General features: G+C 30.6%; 1 protein-coding gene and 1 long non-coding RNA gene across 2 annotated transcripts; one reads left to right on the top strand and one right to left on the bottom strand.

The window, feature by feature from the left end:
- Nucleotides 1–2,620: 2,620 nt before the first annotated feature.
- On the bottom strand, nucleotides 2,621–4,429 carry LOC139498106 (uncharacterized). Its single transcript, XR_011657813.1, has 2 exons — nucleotides 4,304–4,429; nucleotides 2,621–2,854 (listed from the first exon to the last, which is right to left on the bottom strand). It is a non-coding gene; the product is annotated as an uncharacterized lncRNA (long non-coding RNA).
- A 6,826-nt stretch (nucleotides 4,430–11,255) lies between these two features.
- LOC139498247 (fibrinogen-like protein A) lies at nucleotides 11,256–21,469 on the top strand. The gene is made up of 9 exons (XM_071286616.1): nucleotides 11,256–11,363; nucleotides 14,655–14,723; nucleotides 15,133–15,204; nucleotides 15,866–15,937; nucleotides 17,205–17,264; nucleotides 17,720–17,874; nucleotides 18,216–18,312; nucleotides 18,493–18,657; nucleotides 21,233–21,469. Exons 1-9 carry the CDS (start codon nucleotides 11,333–11,335, stop codon nucleotides 21,433–21,435), a joined length of 924 nt encoding a protein of 307 aa, XP_071142717.1. The 5' UTR covers nucleotides 11,256–11,332; the 3' UTR covers nucleotides 21,436–21,469.
- The last annotated feature ends 264 nt before the right edge of the window (nucleotides 21,470–21,733 follow it).

The raw sequence follows: 21,733 nt of genomic DNA, 5'->3' as shown, positions 1-21,733 counted from the left end.
CTATTGTTCTTGGCCAAACATTATTGAATTACAGTATTTATTCAAATTTATGTTTGTTTAACATATTAAAAACATGTGTAATTACATAAAATCTGCGTGGTCAATCAGATCACATATTGTATCTTAATGTTATTTGTTTTCTTAAAATGATTTATATGTATTGATATCTGCTGGTTATCATTTGTCATGTTGTAAGTATGTTTTCGTTGCTCTAGCATATATATGCTTTTTGCAATAAAGTAATCATTCATTCAAGGGACAGTAGTGTTATCACAAGACATTTACGAAAGGATAATAGTTTGATAAACTTGTGTATTTTCATTAGTAGATGAGACAATAGACAACTTTCGAGTTCGATGCATTTCCGTCAAAAATTCTGGTTTTAGTGAACATCATTCGTGTGTTTAGGGGCATCGTCACTTCTGTTCCAATGTGGAGTGAGTGGATGGGAAAACTATTTTGCTATATTGCACGAATTATTCGGCAATGAATTTGTCCTAATTAACTATCATCACTGCTGTCATTAGGGAATTGTAATTAAGTACTTAAAAACAAACATTAGTTCTAGTGTATCCTGCACCATTACGATCACTAAGACGCTTGATGAACATTAACAGTGCAGGGATACAGGCAATCCCCTCTGTCTGGTAAATGACGTCATAAATGACGTCATTAAGGCGCGTATAATTGACGAGTTTTTTTCGATGACTGATGAACTCGAAAGTGGTCTATTCGATGAAGGCCGTCCGGTGATCTATAGTTGTTAATTTCTGTGTCATTTTGGTCTGTTGTGGACAGTTGTATCATTGGCAATCATACCACATCTACAAGAGTTCCAAATGGTGAAGTTGAGGTCAGTCCTTCGTAAATTCTACGGACGTTATTACGAGTTGGTCGACCGCTATGGAATAACCGTTTCACAGATGATATCGAATATGTCCTGATGTCGTAACTACAATTTCCTCCCTTTTCACAAACGTGACCTACCGAATTAGACTATTTACAGGGTTTGTAATGTAATGATCAACACGACGGGTGCCACATGTGCAGCAGGATCTGTTTATCCTTTCGAGGCACCTGAGATCACCCCTAGTTGTTTGGTAGGGTTCGTGTTGTTTAGTGTTTAGTTTTTCTATGTTTGTCTATTGTACTATTATTTGTCTGTTAGTCCTTTTATTTTTTAGCCATGGCGTTGTCAGTTTTATTTTCGATTAATGAGTTTGACTGTACCCCTATGGTATCTTTCGCCCCTCTTTTACTTATGTGTGTCAAGTAAAGGTCTGAATCTAAGTGTTAAAAGCACGTGCAACTTCGGAAAACTCTAGGAATCTATTGTAGGTTAAATTTCTGTCATAATGAATATGTATTACTTTAGACTAAACATGTATTCAACAATAAACAATATGACTAGCCCTTTAACGTCAGAAAAAAATGTGATCAATGAATTGTAAGTCCAACTTTAGATCTCCAATAGAAATCAAAGTTTTTAAATGAAAAAAAAACAAACAATAAGACAATGGAGTACTACTAACTAGGCTCTTGGAATATTACAACTACCTTTGTTTAAATAGTTTCTCTTAAACTAAAAATAGATAAACCTGGATATAATTTACATCTTTGCCATCGTTTCCCATTTCGAATATTGCGATTTTTCCCGATTATCCAATTTAAAAAAAAATATTGGTATGGTTTCAATAAAATATTGTTTGCAACTGAATTTGTAATTACCGGTACCAAGTTTTAACATTGATACGTCAGACGCTTATAATTGCCTCTAGATAACTATTTCTAATTTTGAATAAAAAAAATTTCGTTTATTCCAATAGATTAGACACTACAATTTATTTTCTTAACATTAAATTTCTTAGTGAACATTAAATGAACCTTTTTCTTAATCGTCAAGTGAATTCTATAGGTCTCTTATTCTTCCAGATAATATAATTATGTCAACTGCAAACAATTATGATGCTATCCTAACATTTACATGTTATTTGCTGTGTATATACATGGATTATGACGTTAATAAGGCCGTTTAAAAAGAGATTAAATAAAGTTAGACTAACACCATCACATTGTTTTACTCCATAAGTTCGATGTAAATGTTTTGTTGATGCCATTTCTTAATTTAATTTTACATTTATTTTTATTACAAATAAAAAAAGAATAACACTTAACGTCTTGCTTAAAAGGGTGTGCTTGATTATAAATATTACTTCCATTCATACATTTGTACGTGTAGTTTCAATGGAATTTGGTATATCAGTGAATGATGCAAATACATTCTTTTCTGTGTCTTATATGTATCAACAATTAATTTTAAATCTAGCTTTTTAAAAAAAATTGAGATTGTGTCATTGTAAATTATTAATTTCATCAAATTTCATAAGTCAGTTATGCATAGTTAAGTAGATGTCTTCTTGAATAATAAGTGAGCGATATACTAAGTTAAGGGCCATATCTGTTACTTTTTTTATGAATCCAAGTGTCTCCGATTCCAATTTGTTTGGAAAGCTCCCTCCCATAAATACACGGCTGACAAGGATTTTAATAATACTGTAACAAGCTAGTCACAGTTTGGACGAATGCAAAATTGTGAACATGTTTAATAAATAAGATGGAAAATATTTGCATATTTATTACAAGATTTAAATGTTTCTGATCTTCATTACTGATTTTATTATCGGCAAGTTCCAGTACGGTTTGTGGCTATTACTACGACTTAGGTCACAATTAGAACATACTTTATACCACCATGATCCTTCATTCATTGCAGCACAGTTCCCTGTAATACATTTGTCGTTGTCCTGGTCAACGGTACTGAATCTCATCCCGTTGTGGAAAATTAGTTTATTACCTACAAAAAACAATAAGTGTTAGTGTATTGAATGATATGAAGTCTGCCAAAACATGCTTAATAAGTCATAACTAACTTTAAGTAGCTGCGCATAATACCGTAACACCAGTACATGTGTGTCTTTTGGCTTTTTAATTGCGGTTTGTTGTGCTTCACGACGATCAGATAGGTCAAGTCTTTTCTAACTGATTTTTACAATATGTTTTAATGCCGTTCTATTATACCACTGTTTGTCGCTCGCAAATATGTTTAAGCTTACACAAGGTCATGTTTTTGTTTTTTCTCAAACTGTTATGACGTCTTTATACTAAATTCATTGGATGTTGTATGTGTATGTGAATTGATTGATGATTTAATCTTAGATGCATATTTTTGTTATTATATGACTTTGCATAAGCTTTTAGTAAATGCAAGTTCTCTCAGATCCGTAGTTTGATTGTGGGATGTACACGTCTCTGGCCACTTCCCCGAGGGTATCACCAGCCCAGTAGTTAGCACTTTTTGTGCTGACATGAATTAATTAACTGTTTACAAAATTTAGAATTTTTGAAATACTAAGGCCTTTCTACCTCAGGCATAGATTACCTTAGCTGGATTTGGCAAAACTTTTAGAAAATTTGGTCTTCAATTCCCTTCAACTTCGTACTTTATTTGAGCTTTTTAACTTTTTTGGATTCGAGCGTCACTGATGAGTCTTTTGTAGACGAAACGCGCGTCTGGCGTATATACAAACTTTAGTCCTGGTATATATGATGAGTTTATTTGCTTTCTGTTGTTTGTTAGATTTATTTTTAAGTGTATCCTTCTGATGAGTTGAGCCCGTTTCAACTGATGTCTATTGTTCGTTTGTTGGACTGTTACACAACTGTCCAAATTCAGAGGGAGGGTTGGAATCCAGAGTTAATGTTTAATCCCGCCACATTCTGTATGCATGTGCCTTTCTTAAGTCAGGAGGCCGTAATTCCGTGATTACGTTTGGTACTGAGTTACATATTTTTTTATCGTTAATTTTTTGTACATCAATAAGGCTGAAGAGTTGTCAAATTGTCACCCATAACACTTCATCTTTAATTTTGTATTGTATTATAAGTATATTCATCATTAGTCTGTCTGAAATTCACTTGTTGTCTTTAGTTGCTGATTGTCTTATGTGTAGTCCTTTTTATGTTTAATAATAAATCACGCCATATGGTATTGCTTGCAATGTGTTTTGTTAAATGTGTTAGGCAATACGAGAACGTATAGCTCATAAATTAACCCGTCTTTTAAAAAGAAAAATTTATCTTGTGGGCAATCAGGATACATCTATTTATGTTCAGCTGAAAATAAAATTTAAAACATTTTTGTATTATAGTTTTCAAACACTTAAATTTTTTTATCTTGAGAGACATGCAATATGCTCTACAAAACAGATATATTTATAAAACAGACAAATGATAAATATTTCACCTGCATTTCCAGAGAAATCGCCAACCGTAAGTTTATATTTTGATGCAGCATCTCCTATGATGAATGTTTTATACACAGCATATTGTGTGTTGTTCTTTATGCCCACCATATCTACCCGTAATTCGTACTTCCCAATGGAGGTTTCCATGTGGGTGTATGTGTTGCCTAAATATGAAAGAAAATTTATATTACATTCTTCAAATATTTTTTTTTTCTTATTTAAAATAAAACATGTTTAACGTAATTGTTTATTAAATCCTATATGCATACTTTTCTCATTATCCTCCTGCCGCAAAATATGTTTTATCTAAGAACAACTTACCTAACCAAAAAAAAAAGTAAAAACACAAAAATACTGAACTCCGAGGAAAATTCAAAAAGGAAAATCAAAAATCAAAAGGCAAAATCAAAAGTCCAAACACATCAAACGAATGGATAACAACTGTCATATTCCTGACTTGGTACAGGCATTTTCTAATGTAAAACATGGTGGATTGAACCTGGTTTTATAGCTAGCTAAACCTATATTCGCCATGAATACCCCCAAATCCATTTTCGCATTCCCCCCAGGTACGTTTAAAATTAACAGATCCACCAAAAACAGATCATCGTCTGTTAACTTTCCCCCCTCTAAAACTATTATATCATCCCTACTTAATCTAATGGGTCAATGTTATTACACTACACAAACATTTTCAATAGGTTATCCGGTTTGAAAATGTAACCGATGACCAAGTCATCCGACCAACATGGCCACCATAGCTAAAGATAGAACATAGTAGTTGACTATAAAAGTCTACGGGGAAATGGTAAAAAACAATTTAAAATTGTCACAACTTGCAAAGTGATTTAAATAATAATAAGGAGTTTTCATTGAGTATTGTAAGACAACAAATTTGATCAACTGCTTTTAATTCAACTATTGGGTAAAATTAACTAAACTTGGCCTCAATCGTTATCAGTGTATTTAATACAATTAACAGGCTCAGGCTATTAAGAGCCTCTAGTTATAGAATATATTTTATAAATACGTTTCTTTATATTTGTGAGCTCTCAAAGACATTAAGACGTATTAGTGAAATGAATGTGTTTTCTTTTAAACTGAAATTTTCCTTTATTTAGGCGAATTGCATTAAACATATGTTTTAATACATTGTTTCACTATGATTTTTAATGAAACTTAAGTCTATAATTTTATTAATGTCAGTGGTCTGTTAGAGTTTTTTTGGGGACATAACTATTTTTAGAGAGCCAAGGTGTTTTGACGCAAAGATAGACCATCACGTATTTCTTAAAATCATGTCTTCAAGTGTGAGATAAGATAATTAACAATTTTACTTCACAATTGTTCAAAGATTTTTATTAAAAAAATTGTGGGTTTCTACGTACTTTTGCCTGAAATCAAAGAAACTAAAAGCCCCTTTCATTTGATATTCTGCAAGGTCATATGTCATTTATCCTGTGACATTGGTTTGAATGTGTATGAAAAATAATCAATTAACCATGATTTTTAAAAATAAGGGATAGGAACTCATATATACAATTTCAGCATATCGCTTTGGACTGACATTTGCATTTCGTTGGCTCAATAGACCTTCTTGAGTTCTTTACAGTCATTCTTTTTTACTTTGCGAAAAGATACTCACAAGCAGAGGAACTAGATTGAGAATATGACTTGACTTCAGTTACTTTTTGGTGGACTAGAGTCTTCAAATTAGATAACTTACTAGGTCTTTATCATTGCGGTTCATGAGTTTAATTCACTTATCCCTTTTCATTGCTTTTGCAATTATAGCGCAATTAAAATTTACCGAAACATTCTACGAACTTAATGACCAATTTGGGAAACATAAATTTGTTAATTACTGTTTAGGTTGCGAGATATATATTCCCACATGATAAACAGTGTTCATAAAGATAAATCTTACAAATAATATTGTTCGGTTTGGCAGGGTTAAAATTAAAATCGCGTAAATATATATCAAATAGATTAGCGACAAGTTAAAAAACAACACAATAGAAACAAATGAACAGAAAGAAACAAATATAAAAAGTTTTTTTTTTTAAAGAATTTCATTTTTAATACTTGAGTGGTATTTCTTGGCAAATGGTCTCGTGTTAGTATATTATGGAAGTAATTAACATTAATACAAAAAGGATTGAAATTGGATGATGCTCAGATATTTGTAAAGGGAACTAAATGCAGACACATGCAAAATTGTCAATCGTTTTTGTAGTTGCCTTTTTCACATCATGTTCAAAATATATTCAGCAGAATCATTATAATGTCGTTTTCAAGTATTTACTCTTTCGGATCGTTTTGTGATATATACACCTCAATTATATTACACATATGAAACAACATCAATTCAATCTAATTCTATTTTGAAACGTCACCAGAAGAAATTGTTTTAAAATCATTTGTAATGAAGCAGTCTTTCACCCGAACAAAGCAGGACAAAAACATAACGGTAAACGGGAATCTAGGGGAATATATGCAAGGTGGATGTATAGATAAAGGCAACAGTAGTATACCGCTGTTCAAACTCTTAAATCCATGGACAAAAAACAAAATCGGGGTAACAAACTAAAACTGAGGGAAACGCATAAATATAAGAGGAGAACAACGACACAACACTACAATGTAACTACCACACACAGAAACGGACCAAGCATCAGACTAAATCCCACGAGAATAACAAATATAACATCAAAACGTACCTTGCGACAGTATATTGTCATAACGTTTGTTTCCGGAAATAGTTTTCTATTTTCAAATATAAAAAAATGTAAATACCTTCTTTGCCTTGTTCTTTAATTTCCTGCAGAGTGATATTTCTGATGAAGTCTATGGTCGAGTTCTCTTCTAATGATGTCTTAAATATTCCTTGTATTTGTTTTTGTATAGAACTTTGAATCATATCCCTCATGAGTGTACGTTTGTCTAAAATAGGAGAGATGATTTAAAACAAACGATTATAAAATGTCACTTTCGGTCTCATACAAAAGCTTTTTTTTTATACTGATACAAATGTATATGGTTTCTTTATAGTGTTTCTCAAGGCTGATATATGCCTTTTCTTAAAAAAATACCTATGGTTTCTATGTAGTTTTCCATGATTTAAGTGCAATAATGGCTACTTTTGGTTTTCCCAGAAGTCTCTTTTAGTTAATATTTTGCAAGGTCATATGCCATCAAACCGTTTTTCCTAAATTTTCGTGACTCTGTTTTGGATAAGTATGAACAATAATCATTTAACTACAATTTTTACAAATCAAGGACTAGTTTCTTATATAAGATTTCATGATACCGCTTTGAAACTGACATATCTGCTGTCAGTTACCTATTTGCATCGGTTCTTTTGTATCTAGTCTTTTTTTTTACTTTGAAAGAAGATGCTCAACTGCAAAGGACAAACTTGAATTTTACCTGACCTCATTTTCTTTGTTTTTGCGTTTATCTTAACATATCCAAAACGTCTTCGGAATAGTTTGTTTGGGTTCGTTATACAAATAATTCCGCTTTTAGATAGTTTTGTGAAAACACATTAGAAGTTTATTACACATATGAAACAACGTGAAATCAGGATACAACTATTTTTAAATTGTTTTTAAATTATATGCAATGAAGCAGTCTTTCATCGGAACAAAGTATGATATAAAAGTAAGTTAAATGGTAATAGTTGAAAAGATGCAAGACGGATGCTCCTTGTGACAGGTTGTTTTTTTTCTGCTTTCAAATATAAGAATATTGTAAATACCTTCTCCATGTTCTTGTACTTGCTGGCTTAAAGCGTCATTTATCTCCTGCAGGGTGATATTTCTGATGAAGTCTATAGTCGCGTCCTCCTCCAATGAAGACTTAAAAATACCTCGCATATGTTCTTGCATAGAGTTTTGAATCATATTCCTCATAAGTGTTTTTATGTAACTTTTAATTTTTCTATTAATAGTGTTAGTGTCTAGCATGGCTACCAGGGGTACTCCTTTGTCGTTTACCAACGGAATAGTTAATGAATCTGCATTTTCTTTTTCTCTGGTATCATGGGTATCTGAACTGAATGCTCTTACATATCCATGTAATTCACCATGTAAGAATAAACAAAAAACAACCAACGGAAATATTGTGTTCAATTGTCAGCAGTGCTTCATCTTTACAAGTCAACGTTCAAATGTATTACTATGTGAATGTTATTGTTTAAAGACTGGCCTAAGTATTGAGTTAATTGTTTAATAATGATAAACTTTATGGCTCAAAGATTAAGCAACCTGTTCGATATAACAAAAACGGTAAGAGTAATTGGCTTGCGTTATCAAATGATAACCTGACGATAAAAAACAAATAGGAGACATTTGGGGACATTTCGATTTAATTTTGTAGCAATTAAAATGTGCTAAACAAGATAATATTTCCTCTGTCAGACACGATGTTTTCTAATCTAATTTATATTGTAGCCTTTTTGTCTTTTAATGTAAATTATCAGCTTAAATTATGCAGACAATAACAAATTGAAATAATAAGCAAAAGTCAATGATGTCTTTTGTATGTCTTTTGTCAAATGTTCGAAAATTTGGTTTAATAAAAGGTCCACCAGATCAAGGGAAGAAACAGAAATAATAAAATGAATTAATTAAAAAAGCCATAATTTGTATTGCTTACTTGTCTTCAATGGTATAACCACAAATTCTTAGATACTGGCATGATTCAATGAGCATGTGATTTATTTGTGTTTAATACTTTTGTCGGTTTAAGAAGTGAAACAAACTGTCTGTTTTGCTGTTCAGAATTATTTTCACGCTCATTATAGATATAAAATCCGATGCATCGTGGAGGCTGATTTTCTTGGTCTTTACTAAAGAACCAGTGAAAAAAAACCGGACCACACAGAGAAAGTAGTCAACAGAAGTTTGTAATATATCTATAAATCTTTCTACTTATCTTGTTCAATTATCATAAAACTAGTACAGTAAAATGATAAAAAATACCGACTCCAAGTAAAATTCGAAACGGAGAGTCCCTTGTGAAAAACCCATCAAAATCGAAAACATTTCACACGACTGAGTATTCCAAAAAAAAAATATAGTTTGTTAAACAGTCAATTTATTATTATGACTTTATCAATGATAAGTAATGTCAACGCTGACTACTGGGCTTAGAAAATCATAATTTACACCATAACATTATAATATATGGTTACAAGAGCGCTATCATTTGTTTACATTTTAGCGTCATGTTATAACTTGATGGTACTCAGAATAGAATCATGTATGACTTCTAATTGGATAATACAGGATTGGATCTACTTTAATCGAAAGCTTATCCAATTAGATTTAAAAAATGCAGAATATAATATTGACATTTAAAATGTTTAGAAAATATCTTCCATTTCAGCAACGTCGGAGCCATATAAAATATGCCTTTTTCATAAAGTGAAAAAATAGACGATATTTTTCAACTGAACTAAGGCAATTTTCCCCGAAAGACCATGTGTTTTTACAAATAATTGCGTTTTTGTAACCATATGGTTAATGCAAAAAAAAAAGATTTTAATAAGTTAGGAGGTTAGTGTTTTACCTATCAACCTTTCATTTTGAAGCATGATGACTTAAAACTTATTACTTGTTATTAATGGTATCTTAGTTATGATTTCAACATTGAAAATGAATACAAGGATATGAAGATGAGATCATGCAGCTGCTGATATATCTTCTTTTCTATTACCCGATACTCCGATGGGTATGATCAGCTCAGTAGTCAGTACTTCGGTACTGACGTCATTTAACAAACTATACTAAACTTGTCCGTTTGATTTGAAATAATTAAGAAAACAGGTTTCAATTCCCTCAGTCAAAGTTGGCTAAAGATGAATTTGGCTATATTTTAGGTATTTTTCTACAAATAGCTCTTCAACGGTTTCCGTACTTATACATCTTCGGATTTCAAATGTTTGGCTTTGAGTGTTCCTGATGAAGGTAAATCCAGAAAAGCGCTTCGAACGCAAGAAATTATTAAACGTGTTGTTTTCAATTTTTTACTGGGGTCGAGTAAATAGAAATTAAGGCCTGACACAGAAACACTATTGTTTTTTGGGTTATATAAATAATAAGGAACAACGACAGAAACATTATTAATTTTACACAAATGTTTTAGTTGAATACAAAAACATAAGAATTTGTGTAGAGTTTGGAAGCATAAGTAATGTGCCTGGAAACTTAGAGAAACGATTCTCATAAACTTACTGAAACCTTAAATAAAAATATTCTAAAATGTTACCAATTCAACGCTCGATGACCAGAACAATGTTAATTAGGATCGATAATCAAAAACATAATTAAATTGAATAGACACCATCAATATCCCTAACAGAGATCGAGACAAGAACATAACTAATTGTGATCGCTGAATAAACAATACATATTTGGTTCCAGGGTAGAAACCTTATCTTGGGGTCGGGGACAGAAATGTGGCTTATTTAGACAGAAATGTGAGTTATTTAGACAGAAATGTGACTTATTTAGACAGAAATGTGACTAATATAGACAGAAATTTGACTAATTTAGACAGAAATGTGGCTAATTTAGACAGAAATGTGACTTATTTAGACAGAAATGTGACTTATTTAGACAAAAATGTGAGTTTTTTTTAGACAGAAATGTGACTTATTTAGACAGAAATATGATGAATAGGAGTGTAGAACAAAATCAAATAATTAGGATCAAGGACAGAAACAATTATATTAGATTTGAAAACATTATTAATTGGGTTCGAATTTTTACGTGGACTAAACCAACTGGTAAATTTCCAAACGTACTGTAAAACAAATAAACAGTAAACATCTGGTGTATATATGTATCAACAGGGACTGTTTCTGACACGCAAAACTGTAATTAAGTCTGATAATCAAACTTAGCGTCTTCAATAAACACTTGCCATATGCGTCTAGTCTATCTGTGGTGCTACATGTGAAACTTTTCCATAATGTACAAAATCTTTCTTTGGTTGGTCTTGTTAAATTCCGGACTGGTCGTATGCTGTTCAAAGATGTGCCTATGGTCAGAGGTAATATTAAATGTTATTTATTGATTACGTTCGTTTCATGCCGTACCAATTCATCTACTTATAAAAAAAGATAGTGTGGTATTTTTGCCAATGAAATAACTCTTCACAAGAGAAAACCTGTACATGTATGTTTATGACAAAAACACAGCTTGAACTATTCAAAACAAAGGAAAACTAAACTGTGAACATGCTAAGATCGATACAAGTCTTATAACCAAAACCGTGTTTAGCCTTTTTTGTATCTTTCTGCTTTAGTCCATTGTCATGATTGTCAAATTTCATGAGAACGAAATATACTTAGGTTTTTTTTTCTAAATCGTACAGTGTGTTTGTATTTAAATGAAATCATGTTAGATTTGATACAGGAATATATAATTTACAAGTCGTAGAATTGTATACCATTTTCAAATTATTTGTTTTACTCGTTGATCAATTTAGAAATAAATGTCACAATGTGTTAAAATATGTTCTACCTAGTCTAACCGATCTATAAAGTTATTTATAGAAACAAGTTATAAATAGAAATTGATTGTAGAAATGCGTAGACAATTTGGATAAGAAAATTTCTCGAAAGTAAAAAACCTTCAAAATGTGTATAAGATATTTCATAAACTCGCAATATTCAATTCAGATTATCATTGATTGTTAAAGAATCTCAATAATTTATGCATGCTCAACTTTCTAAATTTTTTGAGTTTTGTAAATTGATATATTTCATGTATTTCACATTAATCTGAAACTACTATAATGATAACCAAATCATTCATAGACTATTAGTTGTTATATGGAACAATATTTTATGGCGATTTATCTGTACATTTTAACAAAAAGCTTAAAATGATATATTATATATTTCAAACTATTATTTCTGAAGACCCTAATTGTGACTTTGGTGTAGAATAATCAGACTGTGTTAGTTTTATTTACTTGTTTAAGCAATCAAAACTGAGCCTTATGCATTTTATGTACATATATTGTCAAATTACGTAAAAAGTTTAGAAACAAAAGGGAAATAAGGGAATAAGGGAGATATTGTTAGAATGAAGAAGGTTACGTAATAAAATTAAAAAAAAACATAGTCGTTAATGTTTTCTTAAACGTTTTTCACATCTTATTTACTGCCTTCAAAAGTGCTTTTTCTGAGATAGGAACTAATATTTGTTAGCGATTGTTTCAAAATATTCTATTCATATTGCCATGTTATGGTTGTGTGCTTTTAAAAGGTTTTTCTTTGAATCTTTCTAATACAATTTTTGCTAAACTGAAAATATAAGTATTTGTTTTTTACAAAATGTTTGAAAGATAATTTTGATTTTTTACAAGCCTTCAAATACATGTCATATAAGTGTTGATAGATTATGATATTTTTTATATAACTATATTTACATCTTTGAACATCATGTTTATATAAAAAAAAATGTGGTATGATTGCCAATGAGACAACTATCCACAAGAGACCAAAATGACACAGACATTAACAACTATAGGTCACCGTACGGCCTTCAACAATGAGCAAAGCCCATACCACATAGTCAGCTATAAAAGGCCCCGATAAGACAGATAAGACAATGTAAAACAATTCAAACGAGAAAACTAACGGCTTTATTTATGTAAAAAAATTAAAGAAAAAAAAAACACATAAACAAACGACAACCACTGAATTACAGGCTAATGAAGCATGTATAATGAGTTATCCATGAAATAAATCTGCTCATTATTTAATCTTTTTTCTTAACTTCGAAACGTCTTAACTATTCAACACAAAGGGGGGATTGTGAACATGCTAAGATCGACAGAAGTCCAATAAACAAAAATGTTTTTAGCATGTTTAGTATCTTTAGACTGGAGTCCATTGTCAAATTTCATGAGTACGAAATATAATTAGATATTGATTTTTTAAAATTAGTACATAGTTTTTTAATTTGAATGAAATTTATGTTAGATTTAATGCAGGAATATATTATTTACAAGTCGTAGAACCGTATGACATTTTCAAATTATATTTTTTACCCGTTGATCAATTTGAAATGTAGAAATAAATGCCACAATGTGTTAAAATATGTTTACTTATAAAAGTTATTTATTATGTTTATAGAGACCAGTTCTTTATAGAAATTGCTTGTTGAAATAGAGCGACAATTGGGAAACGAATTATTTCTCAAAATCAAAAAAAAAAAAAAACTCTTCATTTTAATATGTGTATAAGATATACCTGAACTCGTAATATTCAAATTTATATTATCGTCGATGGTTGAAGAATCGCTATAATTAATGCTTATCCAAGTTTCTGAATTCAGTGTTTTAATTTAATTGATACATTATTGATCCATGTAAATCTAAATAATTTAAGACTGCCAGAATGATAACAAAAGTCATTGACTAATGATAGGAATATAATATTTTATGGCAATTTATCTGTTCATTTTAATAAAAAGCTTAAAATGATATAATATATATTTCAAACTATTATCCTTTAGATCCCAAGTGTGACTTTGGTGTATAATCATCAGACTATGTTATTTTTATTTACTTGTTTATCAATCAAAACTGAGCCTAATGTACATACATTGTAAAGTTACTTACAAATAAGAAACAAGGGAGATGTTGTAGAAATGAAGATGGTTACGTAATGAAATTTGGCAAAACAACTCAGTCGTAGATGTTTACTTAGACGGTTTTTTTTTGCATCTTATTTACTGCCTTCAAAGGTGTTTTTCAAAGATAGGAAGTTTGTTGCTCATTATGCCATGTTATTGCTTTAAAAGTTTTTCGTTCTATTTTACTAATATTTTTTTTGCTAAACTGTGACTTTGTGCATTTGTTTATTACAAAATGTCTGAAAGTTAATTTTGAATATTTAACAAGGCTTCAAATATGTGTCATTTAAATGTTTTAATTTTTTTTTATGTAATCATATTAAAAACATAATATGTCATGTTAATATGGGTTTTGAGTTATCTTTGAATTAAATCTGCTCAATATATATATATGTATTCAACTTTCGAAATTGTTGCAGAGCCTATTATTTCTGCAATGGAAGGTCAGCGCATTTTTTTAATCCCTCCTAAATTGGCATGTTGAAAAACTGCATGTTCACATATTTAAATATATTAAGTGTTTCTGAAGAGTCCTGAACCATGTGTTTTTGTTTAAATGTCTATTACAACACGCGCGGAATGTTTAGCGAAATAGCGTTCAAATATCAATCAGAAAACATGGGCATTTTTATGGTTAAACTATATCTTTAAAAAAGGGAGTAATACTATTTCACAACCAAATTATATATTTCAGCTGTTCGAAATGACCGCGAGCCCTCGGAGGATGATGTGAGAGTCGACAAAATGATGCAGGAGTTACAAGGTAAGGGACTGTAAACGACTTTTAATTGTCTATATACATAACGCATGTTAGTGATATATCATTAATATCATATTTTGGGGGTATTTCCTTTTTTGTTCTATAACTTAAGAGTGGGTAATAGCATTTCATTTTTTCCATTTAGAAATATGATTTTGACACTGTTTCATTTTTTTATGTATGCTTTCATATATCTTTCATTCAATGCATATTAGTAATTGATGATCAAGGCTGTTGAATATCTTTCAAAATTTAAAAGCATATTACAAACACCTTCAATTATCAAAAAATGGTATCAAGAGTACTACCCCAACAATAAGCAAATGATAATTAGTTTTAAAAAGCTCTCAATGTTCTCATGAAACCGTTTTTTTTCTGTTTATATACGTTTATATTTTTTACTGTTGCTTAGATATATGCATCCATAGTAACCCACAACAAACTGTGAAAGAGCTGAAAAAGGATACCCAGAATATTCTAGAAGGTATGTAATAAATTGTATCTCATGTTAAGAACGTTGAGAACCTCTTTTAAATTTTTAAAATTTAATATCAAATTCTGAAGATATGCATCATATGGGTCTTTACTGTTTAAAGTTTAATTTAAATTATTATCGTAAACAAACATGTCTTTAGTAAATTTCAGGGAAACGCATTTATTGAATATAAGTTCATAATCTACTTTTAAACACTTCAAAGCAATATGATTTCTACTCGGTCATTGCCCAATACAATATCGTGTTTGTGTGTACACCTTTCATGGACATTAGACAAGACGTGAAGACATTTACTGTCGAAATGCGCATCTAGTGCAGTTCATTTTATCTAACTATATATGAGCTTTTATGTTAGTTTTCTACTGAAAATATGTTGTTTTTTTGTCATATATTTATTAACGTTTCCTCTTCAACACGAATCATGGGCACTAGCATAACTGCAAGGCATATTTCTGTTTTTAAAAATGCATGACTGGTTTAACAGTTCATGAATATATGTGACTTATTTTCATCGATTTTAACCGTTGAGTTTTTCGTTTTTATAAAAAAAAAAGGTCAACAATATAATGGTTATATACAACTAATTTTAATGTATGATAGTCATTGCAATGAATTTGTAATAGTGATCACCATTTTGATTATGTTTTAGATATTGAAGCATACAAAGATGTGGTGAAATTTAATACAAAACTCAGAAAAGAAATAAAGTGGATCATTGAAGGTATTTCTGTTACAGATTTTAATCATTTATATACTGTGTAGGTATTCCAAATAATAATGGAATAGAACAATTGTAATAAAAACTTATCTGCATCAAAAGTAACAATTCGCAATTCAAATCTCATCATTGTTTTCCTTTGAAAATGATAATAAATGATAATGGATAGCAAACAGGCTTCAATGTTCTTCACTTTTATCTGTAATCGATTCTTTTTCGTGGTAATCCACAAAAAGAACACAACGACCATAGTACAAAATATCAGTCTAATGTTTGCTAATTTTTCCAAAGAAAATATCAATCATGTAACTCAAACTTATAAAAATAGAAAAGTTATATCAGACTCTTTTTTTTTGTAATTTATTGATGCATTGTTGTTTGCTTGAAGCCCAATAGAAAATATGTAAAGCAAATTGAGGACAAGTGAGGACAATATTAAGGTTCTTTCAAGTCACCTGGATGAAGGATGGAAACTTTAGATTTTCTATGAAAATTAAAGTTTGTAATAAAGCTTTAGAAAAAGGCATTTTGTCTAATTAAATATGAGTTACAGCTCCCATTCTGGCGGGACGTTGCTGAGTGTTAACTCGCCTTAAGCATTTAAAACGACGTATATATAAAGCATGGTTCTATCTTATAGCCAGATGATAAAACTAGTATTTCTATAGCTCAACATCCTTTTGTTGTTCTGCCTCTGGCTTTGAATTTGATTTTCACGAGATACATGTATCTGGTGTGAGAAAGTACCTTAACTCGTCTAGACATCGTCATAATTTCATTCCCGACATACGTTTTCTCTTTCATTTCTTCTATTCCCTCATATTAGTATACTACACATATTTTTATAGCTATGAGGATAACTGTTTTGTATTTAGGATTTTTTTAAACTCTATATATAAAAATCTGTTTTTTTATTTCAAATGAATATACTGCGGTGATAACAGCATTTACTCTGAAAAATCTGACTCACAAGAAATTTGCATTTAGTATTAAAGATAGGAAACGTAATAATTTTTTTAAAATTTTGATTTGAAACAACATGACGAGTTCTTGAAATGCACCTTGCATTTAGATTTACAGACATTAAAAAAATCTAAACATTCAAACACATGCAAGTAAAATGTGATTTGAGGACTCTTTTAGACGTATATATAGAATGAAATAGTCTTTAAACATTGTATTGATTTACGTAATTTCTGTTTATTATCGGATTTTATTTCCATATATCACTTATTTTATGAGAGCTGACTTATTCTTGGTATTTTTTTAGAATCAAAAGGAGAGAGGGAAACTCGGCGAATATTTGACTTACTCAAACAGGACACAAAAGGTGATTTTAAATTGTGCAAGACCTTATTTTGACTTTTAGACAAATCATCGTGTTGTTTAGTTGTTGTTCTATTGCCGTACCAAATCGATTATTATTTAAGTTAGATGTCGTTATTTTGTGTTTAAATAAGTCCTGGTGGTATGCAATATAGGCATTTGAAAGATATTGGCTGGAAAAGGTTGTCTTTTATGTTTCTGTAATGTTATGTAATGGAAAATAATTTTTCAAAATGTACAAGAAATGTCAAAAAATATAATAAAAAATTGAGTAACTTTGTTTTTAATTTTGTTTCAAATACTGTTACTAAGAATAATGCATAGCCAGGATAAAATCCCAGAGGGGTTTAACAATATTAGCGTAAACTTCAAAAATAGAAGTAGAAAGACAGCACATCCTTAGTTATAATGCAAAAGATAAGATTGCAATAAACAAATCGATGCTCGATATTTTTACAGGAATATGTTTACCAATTGCAAAGTACAAAGACTGTACAGAATTAAAGAAGAAAACAAAGAAGAAACTGAATGATGGTGTTTACAAGATTTATCCATGGAGAGATAATCCTGTTCAGGCGTACTGCGATATGACCACAGACGGGGGAGGATGGACGGTAGGACTTAATTTATCAACCTGAGGCATAAAAATTATTTGCTGTACAGTTTATAAAATGAATTCATCTCACGGGTTTTTTTTAACAATTGTTACGACATACATATATCGAAAAAAGGGCCATCTTTATAATACTTCTGCTTGATTTAGAACTATAATTAATACAGTATTAATGACTGGGTGTAAAATATAACTTTCTACAAACTTGAACAAATAATAACGTTCTTTTTTAACAAAGGTGTTTACAGAAGAAACTAATTTTACCGAAAATGTAAAGACAATTTAATAACCTGATTATTTCGATATGTCAAATAATTCGCTATCAAATTGCCTATTTATCAGGTTATGTTAAAACGGTATAGTGGATCTGTTGGTTTTAAACGTACATGGAAAGAATGCGAAAATGGATTTGGTGATATCAATGGAGACTTCTGGTTCGGTAAGTTTTGTTTTTAATTTAACTATCGACAAAAATGAGTAATCAGACTAAGAAAGATAGTAGGCATTATAATTAATGCATGTAGTTAGTGATTAATACATATTATAAATGCTATTTTTATATTCGTGATGAATTCATATTCTGCATGTAATTTTGATATACATTTTGTTTATTATACAGGCAACAATTACATCCATATGTTGACCTCCAGTGGAAAGTACGAGTTGAGAGTGGACATGGTGGACAAAAATAACAAAACAATATACGCTGTGTATAAAACATTTGTTGTCGGAGACTCTGCATCAAAATACAAACTTACAGTTGGCGGTTACTCCGGAAATGCAGGTGAGCTATTTCAAATATTGTTGGTCTTTCAGCAGATAATGAAAACGTTTTCCTAATACCAGTTCTGTCCACTTTTCCCCGCGTATGGCTACTTGAATAAGACTTATCACCGAGTTTATGCTTATGTGGGCAACAAGATAGGTGCCACAAGAGGAGCAATTTCTGCTTACCCTTCCGGAATCACCTGATATATTCCCTGTGCTTTGTTTTGTGGTATTGCTCACTCTTACGTTTTCCGATTTGTGTTTTACATACTGTTGTTTGGCCAGTCGTCATTTTCGTTGTTTACCGTTGTCAGTTTATTATTGACCTATGAGTCGGAAATGCCCTTTGTTCGCCTTCATTTTTCAACCTTTCTAAAAATGATCACAGTGCTTCGTAGTATGAAAATTTCGTAGTTTTTATGTTTAAAGTGTTTTTGGTATGAAAAGCGAGGGAGTTTGTTTTCATTCATAAGTATTCATATGTTTTACCATGTTTTATTCTGTGTTTCATACTAATATGTTAGTTTCTATTATTGTAAAATATTATTATCTATATGACACAAAGCAAAATTAATCAAGGACAAGCTCTGGGGGCAAATATCAGATATATCCGTTTGAAGGTTATGAATTAGGCTAGACTGTGCACGGAGGAAAAGTATATAATAATCAAAACAACAACAAAATATTTAGTTATATCCAAACCAATGAATGATGTATGTCGCTCGATATTTTGATTCTGAATTTTAAAATGTCTATTGCATGAATTTAATTGTTTCAAAGTAATGAGAATTCAATAACGCAGCTGAAGAGCATTACAAATAAAACATTCCAAAACGTTAAGCTATAGACGCGTCGGTTGTTAAACAAATTAATGCTTAGAGTATGGTAGTTGTTTTCTAATAGTTGGTTTCTATGTATGTTGCATTGTTGTTTGTTTTTTGTTGCATTCTAGTGTGTCTATTGATTCGACTATTTCTTCTTGTATTAAATGTATTACCATCGGTTTAAGTTTGTGATCTGGATTCGTTTGCTTTTAATCAATTGATGACTTTTAAACAGCGGCATGCTACTGTTGCCTACATTTATACTAATTTTATGATGTTATGAATACTTAATTTACAAAAACTATCAATTATGTTTCTGGAGAGTACAGAAGTCCTTTAGCATGTTAAGGGTGTAACAAATCAATGTACATTACCGAAAACTGGTTATAAATATCAATTAGAAAATACAAACAGAACTTGATGTGATCGTGATTAATTTGGAATAGCGAAGTATCTATACATAATGTTTTCAATTTGTACCTTGTTACAGAAATATAATTGATAACTCTTTCGGATAGATAATATATACAATATTTATCATTTACTTATAGTCAGCACATATGTATTGACTAGAGTTATCATTGATATGTTCATAATACTAAATTAACTGTTAACAAAACTTATAATTTTGGAAATCGTCTGTACTGGAATAGATTACCTTAGCTGTATTTGGTAAATCTTTTAGGAGTTTTTGGTCCTCAATGCTCTTCAACTTCATACTTTGCTTGGCCTTTTTTAATATACTTTTCATTTTTGACGTTACGGATGAGTCTTTTGTAGACGAAACGCGCGTCTTGTGTAAATATAAAATTTCAATCCTGGTATCTAAGACGAGTCTATTTACAACAACTGGGTCGATGCCACAGATAGTGGAGTTTTAATTCCCCAATGGTATCACCAGCCCAGTAGTCACTACTTCTGTGCCGACTTGAGTTATCATTGGTTTGTTCATAATTATATATTAACTGTTAACAAAACTTCGAATTTTGGAAATACTAAGGCTTTTCTGTGATGACTTTATTCATAGAAAAATTGGTATAATTTTATCTTATTATAACACACTAATTTGTACATATATCTCTTTATTGCATTTGAAGAATTGCTTAGTTCGTGAGATATGACTTTTGGTATCAACTGCTTCTGGTTCAGTCTCCGGCGCAGAGATCATATCCGTTACTTTCAATACTTTGATGTCATTTTAAGTACAGCATTGGAACGTATATGAACTCTGCGCCGGAGATTGCTGGTTTGTATTAACTGCTTTCAATTTATATCAACTCCTCTGGTTATTATCACATTCTCATTTGCAACGTTTTTGCATGACATTTCAACATCATTCTGGAAATTCCAAAAAAAACCACCTCAATAGTTTTTAATGGTACGTCTTTATGTGGAAACATGACAAAGTTGGATAAAAATTAATAATTAAGAATCAGAAAAATCTATTATATGCAAAACAAGTATTACAACAAGTGCATTTATTTAAAGTTTTTATAAAATTGTTTTTGTGTATATGTCTTCAGCTGGAGAATATGATAAAATGAATCTATCATTTCATTTTTGGGGCTCTCGAACTGATATCATGACCTAGGGATGGTGAGGTGTTTGATATGAAAAATGACATATTATAATCTCAATATATCAACCAGCCACTGTTTGATATATAAATATGACAAAGTTAGAAACTAAGTATTAATTAATGCTGTTTGTTAATGAATATACTATATCTATTCCTTTTGATAACTTAAATCTCATTTGTCGTTGTAGGTGATTATTTAAAAAGCCACAACGGCATGAAATTTACAACTGAGGACCAGGACAACGACACATTTAAAACCAATTGTGCAGACTACAACACAGGATCCTGGTGGTATTTTCATTGTTCCACTTGTGACCTTAGTCGTACTGATATAAAACCGTACTGGGGCAGTGTCATATCGAAACCAGTTATGATGATCCGAAAAATTTAAATTCCAAGATCTTTAAAATAAAAGTTAAAACATATATTCAATTTATTCTTTTCACTAAAATGTTTAGCTTCCATGCACTTAATTTTTTGTTTTATATGGTTGGACTATCTTGTATAACATACTAACATACCAAACAGATTTAAAGGATTATAAACATTACTGACAATATTGGAAAATATACAATTCCAAACAAACAAAAACATGAATTACTAAATAAAATTAATATAGTTTTGTACGGCTTAAAAATACGATCGGCTTAAACCAAAGCTACATGCACGTAGCATTATCCCTACTTTCA

The sequence above is a fragment of the Mytilus edulis genome, chromosome 12 (genome assembly GCF_963676685.1).
Source record: "Mytilus edulis chromosome 12, xbMytEdul2.2, whole genome shotgun sequence".
NCBI classification, from domain to species: Eukaryota; Metazoa; Mollusca; class Bivalvia; order Mytilida; family Mytilidae; genus Mytilus; species Mytilus edulis.
Note: the sequence above shows the minus strand (reverse complement) of the source record. Positions and strands in the feature narration are given on the sequence as shown.